General features: G+C 42.2%; 1 protein-coding gene across 3 annotated transcripts in view; it reads right to left on the reverse strand.

Moving 5' to 3' along the window:
- THSD7A (thrombospondin type 1 domain containing 7A) overlaps positions 1 to 19886 on the reverse strand; it is an 862000-nt gene that overhangs the window by 66117 nt on the left and 775997 nt on the right. For all 3 annotated transcript variants that reach the window (XM_029588974.1, XM_029588975.1, XM_029588973.1), the window contains 2 exons: positions 16982 to 17099; positions 11886 to 12031 (listed from right to left, as the gene is read on the reverse strand). In XM_029588974.1, coding sequence (XP_029444834.1) covers positions 11886 to 12031; positions 16982 to 17099 — 264 coding nt within the window. The remainder of the gene's footprint in view (positions 1 to 11885; positions 12032 to 16981; positions 17100 to 19886) is intronic.

A 19886-nucleotide genomic window follows, 5' to 3' on the forward strand; every position in this document is an offset into this window, starting at 1 on the left:
TCAGTCGCAGCAACATAGACTCTTTCCACTGATAGGCACATTGTGAAATAACACAAAACCTTGCAAAAACATGGCCCCAATTCAGAATGAACTTTGCCATACAAAGTGATAACATACACTCATGACAAAATCTGAATACTGATATTAAGCTGAATTTTCAAAGGATAGCATGTGTATAAAAGGCCACACGCACACATATGTGGCCTTTATATGTGCTACTTGTATTTTAAAAACAGGCCACATGCATGTGTATATGCACGTACTCATGCTCCTTTCCACACACAAAAAAAAGAGGTGTATTGGGGGCATAGTTATGTGAATGTGTAGAATGACTTATTTTAAATGTATGTAAACACACGTAAATGCAAATACACTTCCTCTTCCTACACCTCATTTTTGCATACAAATGCTAATGTTCACTTTGAATAGCGACTTGGAATTTTGGGGGCCTGGCTCCTCCAGGTGAGTGGACACAGGAGAAGGCCAGAGGATGGGAGGGAGTGTAACAGGGACAGAATGGGATCTTCGGGGTACAATACAAAATGCCGGGTCATACAGAGGGGGTTACAGGGAAAGACTGTGTTTGCACTAAGAGTTTATGGGATAGATAGGGCCAAACTGGTTGATAACTAGGACATACAGGTTTATATTGGTGGTTAGTGAAAGACAATGGGGGGAAACAGGAATATAAAGGACTATAAACAAGAGTGGCATTGTGTCTTCCTGCCAGATATTGGGGGTCCTAAGTCAATGGTGGAGAGCCCTTTTCAAGATGACTTTAATGGCCTGTGAGTACTCAGGTCTATATGGCTGAGGAAGAGAGAGCAGAGGAGGAAGAGGAAGAGGAGGTACCTCTTACACAGGGTATACAGGACTTGGACACAATTTCTGGAACTTTTTGAAGATCAAGACATGTGCAGGTTCAGGTTCAACAAGGAAACCATACTGTACCTGTGCCAGCAGTTAGAGTGGGATCTGGAACCTATCCTTTGAAGGGGCCATGCCTTCCCTGTATACATTAAGTTCACTACCGCCCTGGCATTTTTTGGCCACTGGCACCTTCAAACACCTCTTGGGGTAATGGCTGGAATTGCAGTCTGCCACCTCTGTGTATAGATCAGGTCCTGGCTGCCTTGGTCAGGACAACGTGGCACTATATATCCTTCCCTTGGGGAACACAGCAACAGCATGAAATAATGCATGAGTTCTATCAAATAGCACATTTCTCTTCTGTCTTGGAGGCTACTGATTGTACTCATGTCCCAATAAGGGCACTGGGGAAAATGAAACCCCCATACTGCAACTGCAAGGGCTTCTACTCCTTCAATATGCAGGTGCTCTGCAATGCCAAGGGCATCATCCTGATAGCTGTTTTAGGTTTCCGGGATCCCCTCACAATGCCTATATTTTCCTGAAGGACTGCTCTGACCTTTTCCTGTCAACAAGCCTGCTGCCAAGCCCTAAGCCATATCTAACTCTGCTCTTCTCTACCTTCTCCCCTACAGGTGACAGATGATATCCATTCAAAACCTGGCTCCTCATTCAATGCCTAGCCCAAAAGCCACTGCGGAGGAGCCTCACTACAGCAGAACCCACCAGAAAATCAGGGCAGCTTACTCAAAACACATTTCCTTTGTCTGGATAAATCTGGGAGATGCTTTCTCTACAACCCACCTAAAGTCTGTGAGATCTTTCTAACTTGCTATATGCTACATAACCTGGCCCTAACTAGATGCTTGCCTTCTCCAAAGGGACTGGAATGAATCCAGATAAAGAGGAGGAACAGGAGCTGAGTCAGGATAAATTGCAGGAGATATAGTGCATGAGTCAATGACAGGCTTTACAGAGAAGGAACACTCTGATACAGCGATATTTTCGAAGGTGAATACATTTATTTATAAACTGTGCTGTCTATTTAATTAAAAGTAACAAAATTAACGCTTCCTTGTCCATCCTTTTTTGTGGGTGGGGGGAGCTCTGCTGCCTGGGCTTGCCCTGTTTAGGAGCTCTTCTGCAGCAGGATCTTGCCACTGCTAATATTGCCCTCAGAGGGCACAGGATCTGGGGGAAGAAGCACATTGGCATTGCTGCACAAGGGTTCATCAGGAAGTGTTGCAAGCTACAAAGGTGGTGGTAATGGTGGCAGCATTACTGGAGGTGGTAGATTGATGGATGATGGTGGATCAATGCCTTAGTGGACAATAGCACAAGCAGACCTTCAGCCTGTTGAGGTACCATCCAAGATCCTAATGCTGGAATGGGTGGTAGGAGCTGCATGCAGGGTCTTGAAAAATAATATGGAGCCAGTGATGGCTGCAGCTGGCAGTGGGGCCTCATTTCCAGCCTCTCCCTTCGTACTGCAGTCTATGCATCCATGGACTGGTGAAGGCCCCTTAGCTCATGCTGCCATCTCCTCCCTCACAGCCTCCCAGAGGCCCTGCCCTTCCTCTTTCACCGCATCCTGGAGGTCATGTATCTTGGAGTATGGGTTTCTCCTCCAAAACCGAGGCATTGATATCTATCATTGGCCTTTCAGCTTGACTGGTTGGCATCTCCTTCTCTCGAGGAGGGACTTGATCCTTCTTTGATGAGCTGCTTTCCTGCTGCCCACCTTCACGCTGCCCAATGATAGGTGCCACTGAAAGAGCTGACTTGTCCTCTCCTCATCCATGATGGGCTGACATGGCTCCTCTGTGGGCCACTCTGTCTCCTCTTCTGAACTATTAGACAGCACCCATATGTGCTGCCATGCCTTTCATGGGCCACTTTGTCCAAGCCAATCAGGTTAGTCACCATGCTGCTCCCCTGCAACAGTGGAAAATCTACATGCTTTAAACTGACATAATATGCAGGTTATTCTCTGTGATCCTTCCTTTCTGCCTAAGAGAGCAGCTCCCTGATCTTTCATTGAGCACCTTCTGATACACCACAAAATGTATACAATTCATTCCTGTAATGTTGATATATTTTCTGGAATCACATGTAAAGCATTAGCATGAAAAGCTGACTTACTACATGCTGTAATTCTAGAAAAAGGTTGTTTACTGGCTAAAGGTGTGGAAAACAGGAAGATCTGGTCCTGGAATGTAGCCATTAGGTAAAAATGGTGCCTTCCCAGTGTGGTGGGTCAGGAGATGACAGGAAAGTGGATTCTAGTAAGTACTTATATGCATACAGAAATGGAGGAAACATGAAATAGAGGATGTGCCTGGCTAGACATGCATTTCCAAGCCATCTATCAATAAAGCTTCATGTATACCATCGGTGTGCAAATAGTTTCCTGGGAGAATGAACTAAGAAGCAGGACAAGTCTCAAAGCTTTCTAGTGCTTTAAGGTTAATGCACAACTCTTCTAGTCAGTCTGAACCCTGTATACAAAACTGGGAGTTCAGGAGGCCTCTCTTTGTGGGGATTTTCAAGCCAGTCTTTGGAGCACATCGAGCCAGTCAGGTTTTCAAGATATCCACAATGAATATAAATGAGATAGTTTTGCATGCACTGCCTCCATTATATGCAAATCTTTCTCATTACATATTAATTTTGGAAATCCTGAAAACTTGACTGGCTAGGTGTGCCCTGAGGATTGGCTTGAGAACCCCTGTGTTAAAGTGCATATAACCTTCACAGAATGATGACTACATATATCTGAACAGGGTACAATACATAAAATAAATAATTCTATATACACACTATTTAACGTTTTCCTATATAAAATGCTCACCTTGCTGGCATTCAGGTTGGGAGGTGTCCAATTGGCAAACCCCTCCTACTGCAGCTTCCAATATGGTGTTCAGCACCAACCATTCTGCTGCAGTGAAGCTCACCTGGGTGTCAGGCCCCTCCTTTAACATCCTGGCCTGCTTCCTTTTCTCCACCAGAAGCCGGTCCCACCAGTAGTAACGCAGCTCATTCACACTGTGATCATTGTGGTAAACACAGTTCACCTTGTGGTGGATCATCTCCTCTCCTGGACTGAAAGCCAAACAGGAAATGCTGGACTCTCATCACCTACTGCACCAAAAGGTCCAGCTCCCTGGGCAGGAGGTTGGGCTTCCAGATAAGTGTTCCACACCTCTGGGACATAAAGCCAAGTAGGAGAACAATATTCTCGATCCCAACCCTTTTATATCTGTATACATGCAAATTGCACATATTTGCTCTTGTATGGACCAGCAGTTTGTGCATCTAAATATTACGTGTATATAAATAAAACTGATAGGAAATGTATGCGTGTTCATTCTTACTCGCATATATATGTTTTATTTTCCATGTGCAACTTCTCTGGATTTGTAGAGATGGTTTCTATCAGGGACTCTTCATCCCATCCTGGTGAGCCACTTAGGTAATCAGGTGCTCATAAATTTCAGAATGATAAAGCCGAAGAGGGATAAGCACACAATGCAGGCAATGCATGATATTCCAGCTCATGCATAATCATTGAGGACATCATGAAAACCCAACCGTTTGTCTACCTGTGTCATCAAGGCTGGGTTGTCAGTGCCATGGATCCAGCAGCTATGCCTCCAGCATCACAAGTTAGAACTTTTAATGTATGATACGATGGAAGTTGTGGATGATTAAGAATCATCACAGCTCTGAATGAATGCAAATGTGGCCTTGGCCTTGTTCCCTGTGAAGCTTTATTTATCTCCATCTGCAAATGGACCATGATTTTGGAAGTATCTTCTAGTCATTTATACAGTATGTGTCCTGTACATATCTGGCCCACATTTTCCATTCAGAAAGTGTCTTTTCTTTCCCCTTCCATCCCTTTCACCTCTTATTATCAGTAAGAATGGGAAACAGCTGCTGACAATTACACTTCACACCAACCTTCAGATGCAAGGCAAACTCTGAGGGTTACCTTAAATCAGATCATGGTTCTAGTCCTTAGCATTTACCATAGATGGAAGAGATTGAGGTAAAGTGACTGATAGTCCTGGTTGGTAGTTAATAAAGGACACACACACACACACACAAAGCACAGCAAAAAATCTTGTTAATGTAAATAGTAACAAACAAATGTAAAAACTGCTGATGAAAAAAAACCATAAAATGGGATAGGGGTAGGGCGAACTAGGGAGCAAAAATATTTACAACAGAATAAAAAGGGCCAGGTATGTGGGAAGGCCAGAGACTATAGACTTAGGAGTCTGGTTGGTATGGTGGCAGACTCATTGCGAGCTTCAAATTTTCCCCCAGCAGTGGCAGCTGCCATGATGGGATCAGGGGTTGGGACCTCACTACCAGCCTTCTTCTCCAATGAGGTCTAGTCATCTGTGAAGAGAAAAGTCATTGTGTGTCATGTCCTCACATTTTGCAAGGTGTGCTGTTCATGATCATAGAGGTAGTTGGAGGGCATTACTTTTCTGGAAGTGGTGTAAGCAAAAGCTGTACAGGATTGGGGGTCATATAATTTCAATGGGAATACAATTAGGATTAAATGAGAATACCCTGAATGGTTACCAGCTAGGCCTGAGGGTGCCTTCCATTTGACAATTCATGACAGTGTTACCTGTGACCCAGAGAAATTTCTAGATCTCTGTATGGGTGAATGAGTATTTGTTGAAGCTGAAGGCAGAGACAGAGTCAAGCAGAGCAGTAAGCCAATTGTGTGGTTGGTGATGGAAACAAAACAGACACAGCTTGTGAACATCTCCCTGATGGACATATAATAAACTTACCTCCATCCCCATCCCTCATAGCTCACAGCTGATTCAACCACCTTCTCTTCTTTCAGCGCAGCTCCCAGGCCTTCTTCTTGAGGTTCTCATTCTAGGATGACAAATTCTAGGGTGTACTGTATAGAGATGTGCATTTGTTTTTGCCGAATTGGACAATTTCAATGAAATTGTCCAATTCGGCATGTTTCGGGGAGTCCGAAAAACCATCGGGATTTTCCCGTTTTTTCATGAAAAATCATTTTTTGGATTAGAATGTGCTAACAGGAGTTAGCGCGCGCTAACTCCCATTAGTGAGCACTAACAAAAACTGTTAATTTTGTTACTTTTTGTGAGAAAGTAACAAAATCTAATGGGTTTTGTTAGTGCGCGCTAACCCAAAAAATGATTTTTTGCAGAAAAAAAACCCGAACCACAAAACAATGACATTTCCTGCAGTGGTCGAAAAACGAAGAATGACACGAACACAAAAAACGATTCACATCTCTAGTACTGTAGCTGTTACTGTGACCTCCATTCTGGTACATAACAATTTATTCTCCTGATGTCAGAAGTGAGTAACATGACCCTTTGCACTCCATTAATTCAGATAGAATTGGTGTACTGCCACCTGGCCCAAAAGTAGACCAAACTAAGGAGCCTCCATGAAGGGCCATGAGTAAACAAGCTGTGCAATGCAGCCAGTAGAAATATCCCTTTACATAGAGAAGACAGCTTTGTGAAATAATGAGAATCATGCAACGGCCGTAATCTATGGTCCTCTAAAAGGAAGTCAAAGGTTTCCAATACTATAGGTACTATCATGGAATGTATGTAATGTCCCGGAGGAAGTTGTATCTAATCATTACACCAATCTTTTGACTATAGATTTCAGTCATTCCTTGTTAATCTTGCCTATTATTTCAGTTACATTATATTACATTGGCAACAAATGTATATTAATGCTATTAATGGAATGTACAACAGTTACAATATCCATACAAATCTATTGACTCTTGCCCTATTTGTAGGGCAAGAGTCAATAGTGCCTTTAGTGACCCCCCCCCCATGCACATCATTACCCACCCCACCCCTCCACAGCCTCTCTAGTGACCACCATGTACAGCCTTAACTACCCCTACTATCCACATTCTTCCTATCCCATGTGCTTAGGATGCTTCTCTGTTAAAGGCATGGGGCACTGTGTGTCACGCCAGCTTGTTCCTCTTGACACCAGTGATGGGGGAAAAGGTTCCGTTTATACTCCACCACCAGGGATGCCAGACAGGCGATGTCTCTGGCAGTGAAATTAAGCTGTCTGGCTATATTTTCTATCCATACCTCTGAAGAACCAGAGGCTCTGCACTTGCAGAAACATGCATGTGTTCAGACATGTGAATGTGCAAAGTACACACAAACATGCATGTACAGCACAAAACTATATGCAGATGTGTGCATATGTGCTCAGGCAAGTGGAAACTTAAAGTTATGTGTATTTTGTATCGTGTGTGTGCTTTTGCATGCATGATACAAAATACATGCAAATTCACACATATATGCCCATATACATGTGTATATGGGTGTACGCGAAGTTCTTTAGAAGTAAACCTTGATATGGGATATAGATTATCACAAAGCTAAAAGGCAAATAGATTTAAAATATGAACAACAATTTTTTTAAAGTAAATATTATAAGCCAAATAAATTCAAAGGTAGCACTTGTTTGAGGAAAAGTGGCAACAGATTGGTTGCCTCATGTTCTGTGACATCACTATGAGGCAAAACAGTGATGTCATGGTGTTCCTGAAGCTGACAATGCCTAACTGTCATCAAAATAATGGCTGGTGTAATTAATATTGTTGCTATTATTTACGGAAACGTGTTAAAATATTATATGGACACTAGCATTTGTGAACAGACCTTACAAATCAAAGAGTTCACATGTTTAACAACTAGACAGAAAGACATATTGAAGAACTATACAACATGTGCTTCACTCTTTGTGGTCTATATAATACAATATCCATGTCTACAAATCTATGTCAGTCAAACTTCAAGAATGCTCTGACAACGGATTTGTGAACACAGAAGTTGTCTTAAACACAAAGAGAAAATGCACCTCTAGTAACACATTGCTCAGAATTTGAACATTCTTTTTCAGAATTCAAATGGATCATGATAGATGTTGTGCATAAGAGTAAAAGAGGCGGAGACCGGTTAAAATCTTTATATCTCCGGGAACAACAGTGGATTTTCAAGTTGAAAAGTGAGGAACCATTAGGGATGAATAGTAGAATAGATTGGAATACTTTACTATAAATAAAGATAGTTTTTCAAATCGATTGGAAAAATATTCTTAACACGTAAATAAGTGAACGTGAACATGCACGAATGTAATGACATGTGTTGTGAATGGTTAAGACAGGTTTAAAAAGCAAATCTTTGCCATAGTGAAATAGCCCGATGGAATTGCTACAAGAGAGGTTTAAAAGAGAATCGGAGTAAGTACATATAGAAGCTTTCATTGCCAGTATGTGGAATGTTATATTAAATTTAATTGAAAATGATGTTGTTACAGAACCATATAGCCCTAACGCAGCATTGGCGAAATGTTGTCAATGTCGGCGTCCTACTGGTAGCTATTATCAGCACCAACTTCACAGTCTTTTGCAAATCGAGAACATTTTGCGATTAAAAGGGATTAAAGAATCTTATGAAAATCTCCATATGAGATAAGTACAAAATAATCCTATTTTTTCCAATGGGCAAATATGTTTCTATAAATAGAAAGAAAATATGTGTCATACATAATTATTCTGAGACTGGTTTATCTATATAATTGTTTTTCAAACATAAAGGAAGTAGAAAACCAGTGAATAATTTTTTAAATAAAAATAAGAAAGTTTTTTGATAAAATAAAAGTGGAATAAAAATAATGAGAGGCTTTTCTAGACCCTTGATTGCACCTACTGGTATAAAAATCTGATGAAATATTCAGTGGAAACCAGTGCGGAGGTCTTTTCCTCTCTTTTGAAAGACATATAATATTTTAACACGTTTCTGTCAGTAATAGCAACAATATTAATTACACCAGCCATTATTTTGATGACTGTTATTAGATACTGGTGTTTTCCTTAATCACATGCTGCTTGACAATGCCTAACTGACCAACCTGTCCTCCAATCTTTTCTCCATGTCCCTTTTCCTCTTGGCAGGAGGAAGCAGCAAAAAAATAGTCTTCCTCCGATTCAAGGGCTGGGCTGCAAATTGTGTATCAGCACCACAAAAAACTCTTAAAATTTGCAAGCTAACACAAGTGATTGCTCATGAATTTTCAATCTACTTTCTTTTGCTGTGGTGCAAAAATGAAAGTTACACACAATTTAATGCCCATTCATCAGATCAGAGAGCAGGAGGAAGTGACAAATACCAGCAGTGATCCAGACCAGTGGAAAGGGATGGGGGGGGGGGGGGGGGTGGCATTAGTGGCAAGGCAGAGGAAGAGCTGGGAAGTTCTTCCCTTCCACCCACACCCAGATCTGGTGGGGGTCTCCAGTGCACTGGTTGCCAGACCCAGACATGACAGGGAAGGTTCCCGTCAGGTAACGCAGGTCAGTTCATGACCGTGCACTGAAGAACGCTGCAGGAGGGTGGAGGGGGCACCCGTGAGCAAGTTAGAAGTCATCCTAATAAGCATCAGGTTAAGGACTCTGAAATTACAGCATCTCCAGTCTAGGCAACCTTAGTCACCTACATCTCAGCTTATCCACCCATGAAAATCACAGAATAGCCTCATCAAATACAGAAGAATTGACCATAAATTAGGAACAGAAATATACAGACAAAAAATGAAATGAAAATTGCAATAAGTGAGATTCAGCCTTTTAGCTCATTTCCTCTTGAGTAGTGTAAAATATAGCAATATAAAAGATGTACACTTCCCAGAGTCAACAGAGAAAAAATGAACAGGAAAAAAATCTCTATATTGTAATCTTTGAGAAATTGGAAAACAGCATCTTTCATTGGTCCTGGAGTACCACAAACAGGTCTGGTTTTCAGGATATCCATAATGAATATGCATGAGAAATATTTACATAAAATGGAGGCATTGCATGCAAATATACCTTATGCATATTCATTGTGGATATCCTGAAAACCAGATTTGTTTATGGTACTTAAGGACTGGAGTTGCCTACCCTGATCTAGTACCACAAAATATATTATATCCTACCATAAATTCGGAAATGTAATATGAACAGAGAAAATATTTAACTTCACCAGCACAGCTGGTGAGGATGACTGCATGGACCACACTCACAGCTCTTCTCTCCCCTGCCCTATCTTTGCCCTTCTCCCTTCCCTCCCTATATCTTTTCTCTTTTTCTTCTCATTCTGTGCCTCCTCTCAATACTTATTTCACCCCTTACTCAACTTCCTCTTTCCTATCTCCATCACTCTTCTTATCCCTCAACACCTCCTCCTCTCTCTCTCCGATCACTCCTCTTTCCATTCTCCCACATCACCATAAGGGCAACCAGTTTCCTCTGCCACTTCAGCCTTGGGCTGTCTGCTCATGTGACCTTCTGCCTTGCCATCATGCTCACTGTAAATGCAGCCCATGCTGCCAGTGGAGCCCCGCTGATGCAGTACATAGCAGCTGCTCGTTTCTCTGGCCCCACAGCTTTCACCACTGGCCGTCAACATCTTCATGTTTCTGAACCACTATCTGTGGCTCCGATGCAACTGCTGGCACATGTGTGATCCACCTTCACTGAATATATTTGTCAAGTATTGCCAGCAAATATATAATTCATGACAATTCTATTGTGACAATATTGCTGGGTCTGCCTGGGAAACAAGAAAGGCTGTAATACTAGCAATGGCCATAAAGTGTCACGATGTTCTATTGTAACACTTAGGTTGTCCTCAAATAGGGTACTCCTCAATTTCAAGGGCAAGTTTCAAGAAGGCTCAATACCCAGTAAAAACGAAACTGGGGGTAACCTGCACAGCACGGCAGATACAACCATAAGAAGCTTACTGGACAGACTGGATGGACCATCTTGGTCCTTTTCTGCCGTCAGTACTATGTTACTATGTTAAACCCACCACATTCCAGAAACAGATGAAGATCCATTCCTCTGATTTGACCTTGGAAGAGTCAATGGAACTCTCTGGGTGAGAGACTCCTCTGGAAGAACTCCTCTTTCGATGATGGTTGATAAATGTCTTGGCCATGGTAATTTAGTTAGCAAACAAAAGTGAAAACAAGTTTTCAATAACTGAATCAAAAGAGGGGAGGGTGGATAAAAACTTCCTTCAACACACATTCCAAAAAGAGGAAATGTTTGCTAAAAATGGGAAGAAGACACCATTCTAACCTTTCTAACCCAGACCTTAAACAATAAGTCCCAAAGGTCTTCTTTCCCCAAAATAAGAGGGTTAATACCATCCTGCCTCCTAAAAGTCCAATTAAAAGTCCACACTTTCAGATGATGTTGTTTCTGTTTCTTACCGAACCAGAACATTATGCAGCAGCCCAGATGAGGGAGCTATAAAGCACTGGGGATACTTCTCATCCCCCTACACAGATGGAATATTCCTCTTAGTGGAGTTCTAGTGGGGCTCTACATATTATAATAGGATACTGCTATCTTGCAGTCTCTGTTCGAGTATATCTCCACAGATAGACAAGCATCCATAACTGTATTATTATAATATTGTTGGGGTTAAATACTTATTTTACTTCAAGTGGAATTTTATTGCTAAAAAAACAAAGCAAAATTAAAGTGGGATTTGGTGGGTTATTCTAAACATATAGGGCCTGATTTTCAAAAGGTTATGCGCGTAAATCCGGAGGATTTACGTGCATAATCGGCCTTACACGCGCCGGGCCTATTTTAAAAAGGCCCGACGGCATGCGTAAGTCCCGGGGCTTTACAAAAGGGGCGGGGCGTGGGCAGGGTGTGGGCAGGGCGGGGCCAGAGGCCTGCAACACAGTGGCCATTGCTGCTGTGTCGAGGGATCACATGCCGGCAGCCTGTGCTCGCATGTTATAAAATCGGGCGTACATGTGCGCGCACCGGGTAGTGTGCGCACATGTAGGCCGCGTGCGCATGTTATAAAATCTACCCCATAGTGCAGCTCTGTTTGCTCTGTGTTATACATACCCACAATAAACAACATGTGTACTTAAAAAACATTTTAAAATGCTCCAGAATATACCTCAACTTTGCATTCAGACCACTGGCCATATTTCCATTGATAACAAGGTTTCACTGGGCAAGGCTTGGATTGCTCCATCTGTGAGGGACAAGGTCTACCATCCCCTTGGAATGGTTGTGTTACTGTCCTCCTCCGTAACATTTTTCCTTACAAAAAAGAGAAATAAAAACTCAAATTATTTACCTTGTATAAATACATTAAAATAATCACAATCTTCTAATATCTGCAATTTCCTAAGACTATAGCTTTCATTTTAGTACAATAGACTACTGGGCCTTAGAGTGAAAATGTAAAATTCAGAAGCAGTGCATTTTTCAAAAAGGGGATTTGACAAATTAATGGAAGACAAGGCAGAAATGCAAGCTGGGGTGAATGCTTCTCTATACTAAAAACATTGGAAACTGAAAGGATATGACAGTAATTAATAATGTAACACATTTACTGATCGTATGTACCTTCTCTTGCACCCATTAGTTGCCACTGTCAGAAATGGGATGCTGGAATAGAGGTACTTTTGGTTTGATCCATTTTAGCACTTCTAACAATTTTACATCCAGTAGTAACAGGTCTTAATTGTAAGTCTTGCTTAATATTTTATGATAGGATTTATATTTTTTGCTTACATCATATATTTTGCATTTGTCAAAAATGTAAGGCTTTCAAAAACAAATCCCCCTTAAAATTAATGAGGTCAATATACAAATGATCTGTTTGGCTAACTTTAGGAGTTAATGGAATACTTTGGAACCCAATGGGTTTAACTGAGATATTGAATGGAATATATTTTTGTGAATGAATCGGTGCGGGGTAGCTTAGTTATTCATTGTTTGATTTCAATTTATTGCTATGAGGAGGCGGGTCCTCTGACTTTCCTTCCTATTTAAAAGCCAACAATGATGTGGGACACGCATGCTTGGCATCTTGTTACTGCTGACGCCATGTTAGAGGTATTGGAAAAACATATTGGAGAATTCTCTACCGTGATACTTTCTTGTAAGTAGTATTATGTTTTTGGCAGTGTTCAATGGTTTGCATTATCAGACTTTTTTGAATTGCTTTATTATGAGTTTTGAAATGAGATCTCATTTTATTTTTTCAAAGGCTGCTTATAGTTTGGGTATATGATGGTGTGGTAAAAATGTGGGTAATACAGCTTTGTGGTCAACTGCGTAAGTGGGATTTTTTATCCTTATGTGGACTTAGGCTATGAGATTTTTGTTACAGAGAAATTTTTGTTTTAATTTCTTTGTTTTTGTTTTGTTATTGCAGATATCCATTATCCAATGTTTTTGGAAATCAATAGCAGTTCAACATTAGGACTACACAAGCAGCTGATTTTTAAAGTACATGTGAAAATTCTAATATGCAGCTTTATGGCTGTTGTTTTCTGCACTGTTATATAGCAATTTTGCAAATTAATAATGATATAATACCACGACCCTATAGGCAGCTAAACCTTTAAATATATTTTAATGTTTTTATATAAATTTTGTGATAATGTGTTATATTGGGTGCATTTGCAGAAATTTCAGTTGCGTGTGTTATCGATTCCCCTGAAGAAGCCGTCTTTATCAGCGAAGCTATGGTCCTTAGTTGGGAATGTGTGAACTGTTATAGTAATGCAATTTTGTATGTGCATATATGGGTGTTGTGTGTAATTTTTATATTTGACTGTCTTGTTAATAAAATATATTGTTAAATTTATTCAGGCACTTTATAGTTTTTTGTTATTTGCTTACATGGTGCCTGCTTAATATACCTTCCTATTTTTTTGTAACTTTAGGAGATAGCCTGATACAACTTTGTGGTTTAAATTATGCCCCCTTCCCCTGCTGAATAGGTGAATTTTGTCCAGAGAAATCGTTGCCTAGACCAAATTAACTGGAAGGAAGAAAGCCACGGCTGGAGGTGTTTTCGGCATGTGATAAAACTGGACAGTGCTGATATTTAGTGCTACCTGGCTATATTTATGCAGGTAGCTCTGGTCAGGCTGAAAGGCTGTCCTAAAGTTTTCCAGATATATTCAGCTAATCTGGATAAGTCACCTGCTTGCTAGCTTGCTGAATAGGGCTCTCTAAGTATTACACACGTCTACAAATATTCAACAAATCACTTACAGGTCATCCATTAAAACGCGATGGGATGTTATTGCGTGTGTTAGAGCGTTATTGCATGTGATAACACCCTAATGCACACGATAACTACTGCATCGCGACTATAACATATAAATGAGGGAAAGGGGTGGGGTTAGCATGGGGTTTGGGCAGGGAAAAAAAATTTATGCTGGTACCATTCTGGGTGATAATGTTTTACACATTACTGCTAGCAGTATCGCCAGAAATAACACCACCTTTTGCAGTGGCGCTATGGGGACAATAGTTTGTGGCTCAGTGACAACTGTGGCAGGTGAAAATGCAGCGCTGTGATGCAGTTGGCTGTACATTATTGCCCCCCGCCCCTTTCCTGACAGAATGATGAATCCCGGGGTTAGCCTAGCTAACTTCAGAGTAGCACGTTTTTCCTAAGACAAAATTATTGCACTAATCTGAAAGCAGAAAAAAAATAAAAAATGTCCCCCTACTGTAGAATCCTGATTCAGAATTAGTCAGCTTTTTCCTACCCTACAGGATTTGAAAGTGACCCCTTATCTTTTACAGGGACTGCCCTGTAAAAAGGGGATTATAGATAGATTCCTTAACATCAGTGTTCATAGTGAGATGATGACTTATGCTCAATTTTCAAGAACTAGATTTGATTGCAGATATTTGTCTGATAGAAAGTGAACAAAGTTTTAAATTTAGTATTAGGTTTGGAAATTTAGTCATCACCTATTAAAGATAACCATTAGGTCTCATTACAAGGATACATGTGTTTATATACAGGGGCAGATTTTTAAAAAGTATGCACACGTGTACTTTTGTTCGCGCAACCAGCACAAACAAAAGTACGCCGGATTTTAAAACATACGCGTGTAGCCGTGCGTATCTTTTAAAATCCGGGGTCAGCATGCGCAAGGCTGCGCAAAATCGGCAGCCTGCGCACGCCGTGCCACGCAACCTGCCTCCGTTCCCTCCGAGGTCTCTCTGAAATAGGAGCGGCCTCAGAGGGAACTTTCCTTCTGCGTCCCCCCACCTTCCCCTCCCTTCCCCTATCTAACCCACCCCCAGCCCTACCTAAATCTCCCTCCTACCTTTGTTGTACAAGTTATGCCTGCCTGAGGCAGGCGTAACTTGCACGCGCCACCTCGCCATCCCCCGGCATAGGCCGCAGTGCCGGGGGACTCGGGACCGCCACCCCCAGCCCTCCCCCGAACCGTCGCCATGCCCCTGGACCCACCTCGGACCGCTCCTTGACCCAAGACACGCCGCCAGACACACCCCCGGACTGCCGACACGCCCCCGGACAAGCCCCCTTCCGTCCCTTTTACGAAGCCCCGGGACTTACGCACATCCCAGGGCTTTGCGTGCACCGGTGGCCTATGAAAAATAGGCACGCCGGTGCGCAGGGCTTTTAAAATCTACCCCATAAAGCTTTAGAATAATCGTTAATGTAGTTAGAAAGCTCTGAGCAACAAAACATAAGATTGATGTTTTAATGTTAATTAGTTCTGATGTCTACTGCATAATTTTGGCATGTACTAATAATATACTATGGTTAGCAAATACATTAAACATCCCCTGATGTACTAAGACCCTAATACTGGGGAAACCTAGTGCTGCTTAATGCCTATGTGGGTGCTTTCAAGTTAGTGTGCTCATATAGTCTAAACTGTTACATAGCATAATAATGAACTCATCTATTGGGACTAGCAAAGTTCTCCCAAATGGTTCCACCTGCCAGTGCTGTACTCTATGACCCATATGTAGATTACAGTGGCCAATGTCCAATCCAAATGGTTTCAGTTGATATGAGTGCCTTTGAAATTTAGACATTCAAGCCAGTAGGAATGAGGTCTGTCTTCTACTGCCAGTTAGAGAGGTAGAAGGTAGAGTGGAAAACCCTGAAATGGATTTGTTGCCTTGGGAAGATTGGAGGAAACTGGGTCTCTTTATTCTTTGTGGAGAAGGAGTGAAGAAGATGAGCAGGGCTGAGAAGACATTTTTTTGAATGTTGGGTCAGAGATGAGAGTACCCTTTGTACTTATTAGAGATGTGATTTGGCCGAACCTTTTGGTTCGGGCTTCGTTATCGGCCCACCACAGGAAATTTTGTTTCCCATGGTTTGGGCCGATTTTTTTTCGGCTGTCCCAAACTGAAACCCCCCCCCCCACTCTTCAGATTTAATTAATTACAATCCCCCACCCTCCCGACCCCCTCAAAACTTGCCTAAAGTCCCTGGTGGTCCAGCCAGGGTCCCGCCATCCATTGTTCCTACCATATGACTGGGGCCGGCCAATGGCATCGATAGCCCCTGTCACATGGTAAGGGCAAAGGGCCATTGGTGCCATTTTGATTAGTGGCAGCTGATGACCCGAGAGAGGGAGATCACTTCCGGGACCCCCGCTGGACCACCAGGGACTTTGGGCAAGTTTTGGGGGGGGGGGGGGGTTGGGAGGATAGGGGATTGTAATTAATTAAATCTGAAGGGTTGGGGTGGGATTGGGTTTTTTTTTTAATGTGCCCTTTTTCTCTCCCCCCCGAAAACGATATTAAAACCACATGAAATTTCATGGGTTTCCTATTGTTTCGGGGTCCCCCCGAACCGTGACGAAATAGAAAATATCATCTATATTTCCTATTTCGTCGCAAGCGAATGCACATCCCTAGTACTTATCAACCCTTTATTTTGGGCAGGTTAGCTCGGGCGAACATTAAGTCAGAGGTTTCCTAAGCATGTATATACATTTTAAAGACCTTGTTTACTTTACTTCAGGACTTTGAGGGCATATGTACTCTGCATAACAGTAACTCAGTACATCAAAAATTACACTTACTTCTAGTGTTGTGCTAAGAAATGTGCACTTATGTTAGCATAACAAATTTGTAGTGCACATTTAGTACACAAGATACTGATCTTGTGTTCCCAGATCAGAACGGATTTCATTTCATCCCAATCATGTATACTTGTCTGAACTTTTCTTCTCCCCAGCTACTAACCTGAAAGGCCACAGGCTTGAGAGCACTCAGACCAGGAAGACCACTCAGAGAGTTGACAGTTTACTGGGCATTCCACCACACATGACGTGTTCATCTGCCACGTCTTCTCCAAGCCAAGCTAGAGGAGAACAAACTACACAATTAAAATATTTCCTCATTGATCAAAACTATAGGTCCACCCATCTAGAAAGAGCCAAAATAAAACATATCTAACTTGTGTAAGGGAAGAATGTAAGAGAAATTTGACTTAATTACCTTAACATATAGCGTTATATATACAAACAAGGTACAGTATCTTTGGGTATTTGGAACCTTTTTGTAAACAAGTATAAAAATATCAGTGATTAACAAAATAAACCATTAACTAGGCAGCAATAATGGGAAACCATTCTTTGGACTTCTTACACATAAGTTAAAGTGAATCTGATATAATGGCTCCATAAAGGGGGCAATTTTAAAACTGTCCTATTGGTGCAAAGTCTGTTGGTCCATTTTCCTGCAGTCTTTATGCAAGTTTTCAAAGAGAAAATATGTGTAGTCTTTCACTCTGAAAATTTCTATGGGGTAGATTTTCAAAATGCAGGTAATATATGTATGCTGAAGAGCAACATGCATAATTTCAGTTGGGAAAAGAAAAGACAAGTTTCAGATAGCCCTTTTACTTGGGAGTAAATCTTTATTTACCCAGGGAAAAATTGTTCTCAATATCAGCATATTTTAAAGGGCATTACAACAATTTTTTTTTAATTTAAAGAAGCCCAGATACTGATTAATATAATAAAAACAACAGTTTGAAGGCAAAAAATAAAATGTATTTATTTATGTATGTATTTTCTTCTAAAATATTATTTTGCAATGTATAATCTGGTCTTTGTCTGTCCTTCTGATACTACAGTCTTGAAGCACCTACTGCACACATGCTGTGTGTTGCGTCTGTTGAGATTGGCTCAACCTGTGGGGAAGGGCCCATAGGCTCTTACCACCATCAGGCGGACCCTAGCGTGGCAGAGACCAGAATGAGGCTTCACCTATACCAGCCATCGTTCCCCTCAGGTTGAGCCTTTGGATGTCGGGGCTGCCAGGGCATAGGTGAGGGTCTCTGGGAGTAGGCAAGGTAGAGGAGTCCAGAAAAAGGATAGGGTTAAAAGCGGAAAACTAGCAGTCAAGATGAGGGTCCAGGCAAAGGTCGGAGGCAGGCAGCTGCCAGGCGAGATGAGGATTCAAGCAGTGATCAGTACCAGTTATCTATCTGAGGAGTTAGGAGAGCGGGAAGTGGAGTAGAAGTTGGGTCAAGCAAAGCTGACGACATAAGATCAGGCTGGGCAGACAAGGCAGGAAAAGGCTAGGCAGATGAGGCAGGAACATGCTAGCAACATGCACTACAAAGTTTCTAGAACTGTTGCTGAGGCATCAGAAGGGCATCTCGCGAGCCTTTTAAAGGAGGAGGTATTGACATCATCTAAGGGCGCCGCAGAGGTTTTGCCACTGTGGGTCCGTTAAGAAGCCAAGTGCTGGCGTGTGCACATGCTAAAGGTAGCTGGCAATGTCCTACTGCGTTGGTGACAATGGTGGTGTTGGGGTCAGTAGCGTGGCTTGGGGGGTTCCGATCGCCGTCATAGTGAGGGCAAAGGCGATCGGCGCCATTTTGAGTATTGGCGGGACGGCGATTTTGAGTCTCAAAATGGCGCCGATCACCGTCATAGTGAGGGCAAAGGCGATCGGTGCCATTTTGAGTATTGGGATCGGACGGACGGCGTGAAAGGAGGTCGCTCCCAGACCCCCGCTGGACTTTTGGCAAGTCTTGTGGGGGTCAGGAGGCCCCCCCCAAGCTGGCCAAAAGTCCCTGTGGGTCCAACGGGGGTCCTGGAGCGACCTGCCGTCCGACGCCAGGACTCAAAATGGCGCCGATAGCCTTTGCCCATACTATGTCACAGGGGCTACCGGTGCCATTGGTCAGCCCATGTCACATGGTAGGAGCACAAGAGTTAGGAGTTAGGAGAGCGGGAAGTGGAGTAGAAGTTGGGTCAAGCAAAGCTGACGACATAAGATCAGGGTTGATGTGATGCCTATCATGAAACTCGGTATAACAAAAACAATAAATAAATAAATAAATAAATAAAGATGGCGCCGATGGCCATGTGACAGGGGCTGACCAATGGCACCGGTAGCCCCTGTGACAAAGGCTATCAGCGCCATTATGAAACTAGCACCGAGGGTCTGAGTGAGTTCCCGGACCCCACCGCTGGACCACCAGGGAGTTTTGGTAAGTCTTGGGGGGGTCAGGAGGGTGGGGGGTTGTAGTTAATTTAGTAGTAACGTATTTACAGATCGACAACTTATTGAATTCTCCATACTTCCGCATGAAACGGAATTGACCCCCCACGAATACGGATCACGTACGCAACGAAAACTTTTTGCCTGCACATCCCTACTGTTTTCCTAATAGGAGGTGTATTGATGTTTAGGGCCTGGTGTAATTTTTGCAGTGTTGCATTTTCATAGGTAGGGTTGTTACTGTTTGAGTTCCATAATGCAAGTGTAACTTTGTGCACATTAGTTTGTGTACATTATTTCACATCCTGGAAGTCTGATAGGTGCTATATTTTTGTTTTGCACAGAATGCAGAGTGGCTTTTTTGGGTTTCCATTCCAGTTTCTGTTTCCATATTTGTAATTTGTGGTCTTTCTGTACTTGGTGAAGGTTGATTCTATGTGTGTGACCGAGGTAAAGTATTTTACTAGCATGTAGGCATTTGTATCAATATTATTTGTTGTGTTTTCTCAATAGAACATGCATTGGTGGTAAATTACTGTTTTTCATAAGGAGGGCTATTGCACCTGGTAGGAGAGAGTGTTTATGTTGCTGTTATTGAGATGTCACCAGAAATATCTTTTCATGTATGGTA

The sequence above is a fragment of the Rhinatrema bivittatum genome, chromosome 2 (genome assembly GCF_901001135.1).
Source record: "Rhinatrema bivittatum chromosome 2, aRhiBiv1.1, whole genome shotgun sequence".
Classification (NCBI taxonomy): Eukaryota; Metazoa; Chordata; class Amphibia; order Gymnophiona; family Rhinatrematidae; genus Rhinatrema; species Rhinatrema bivittatum.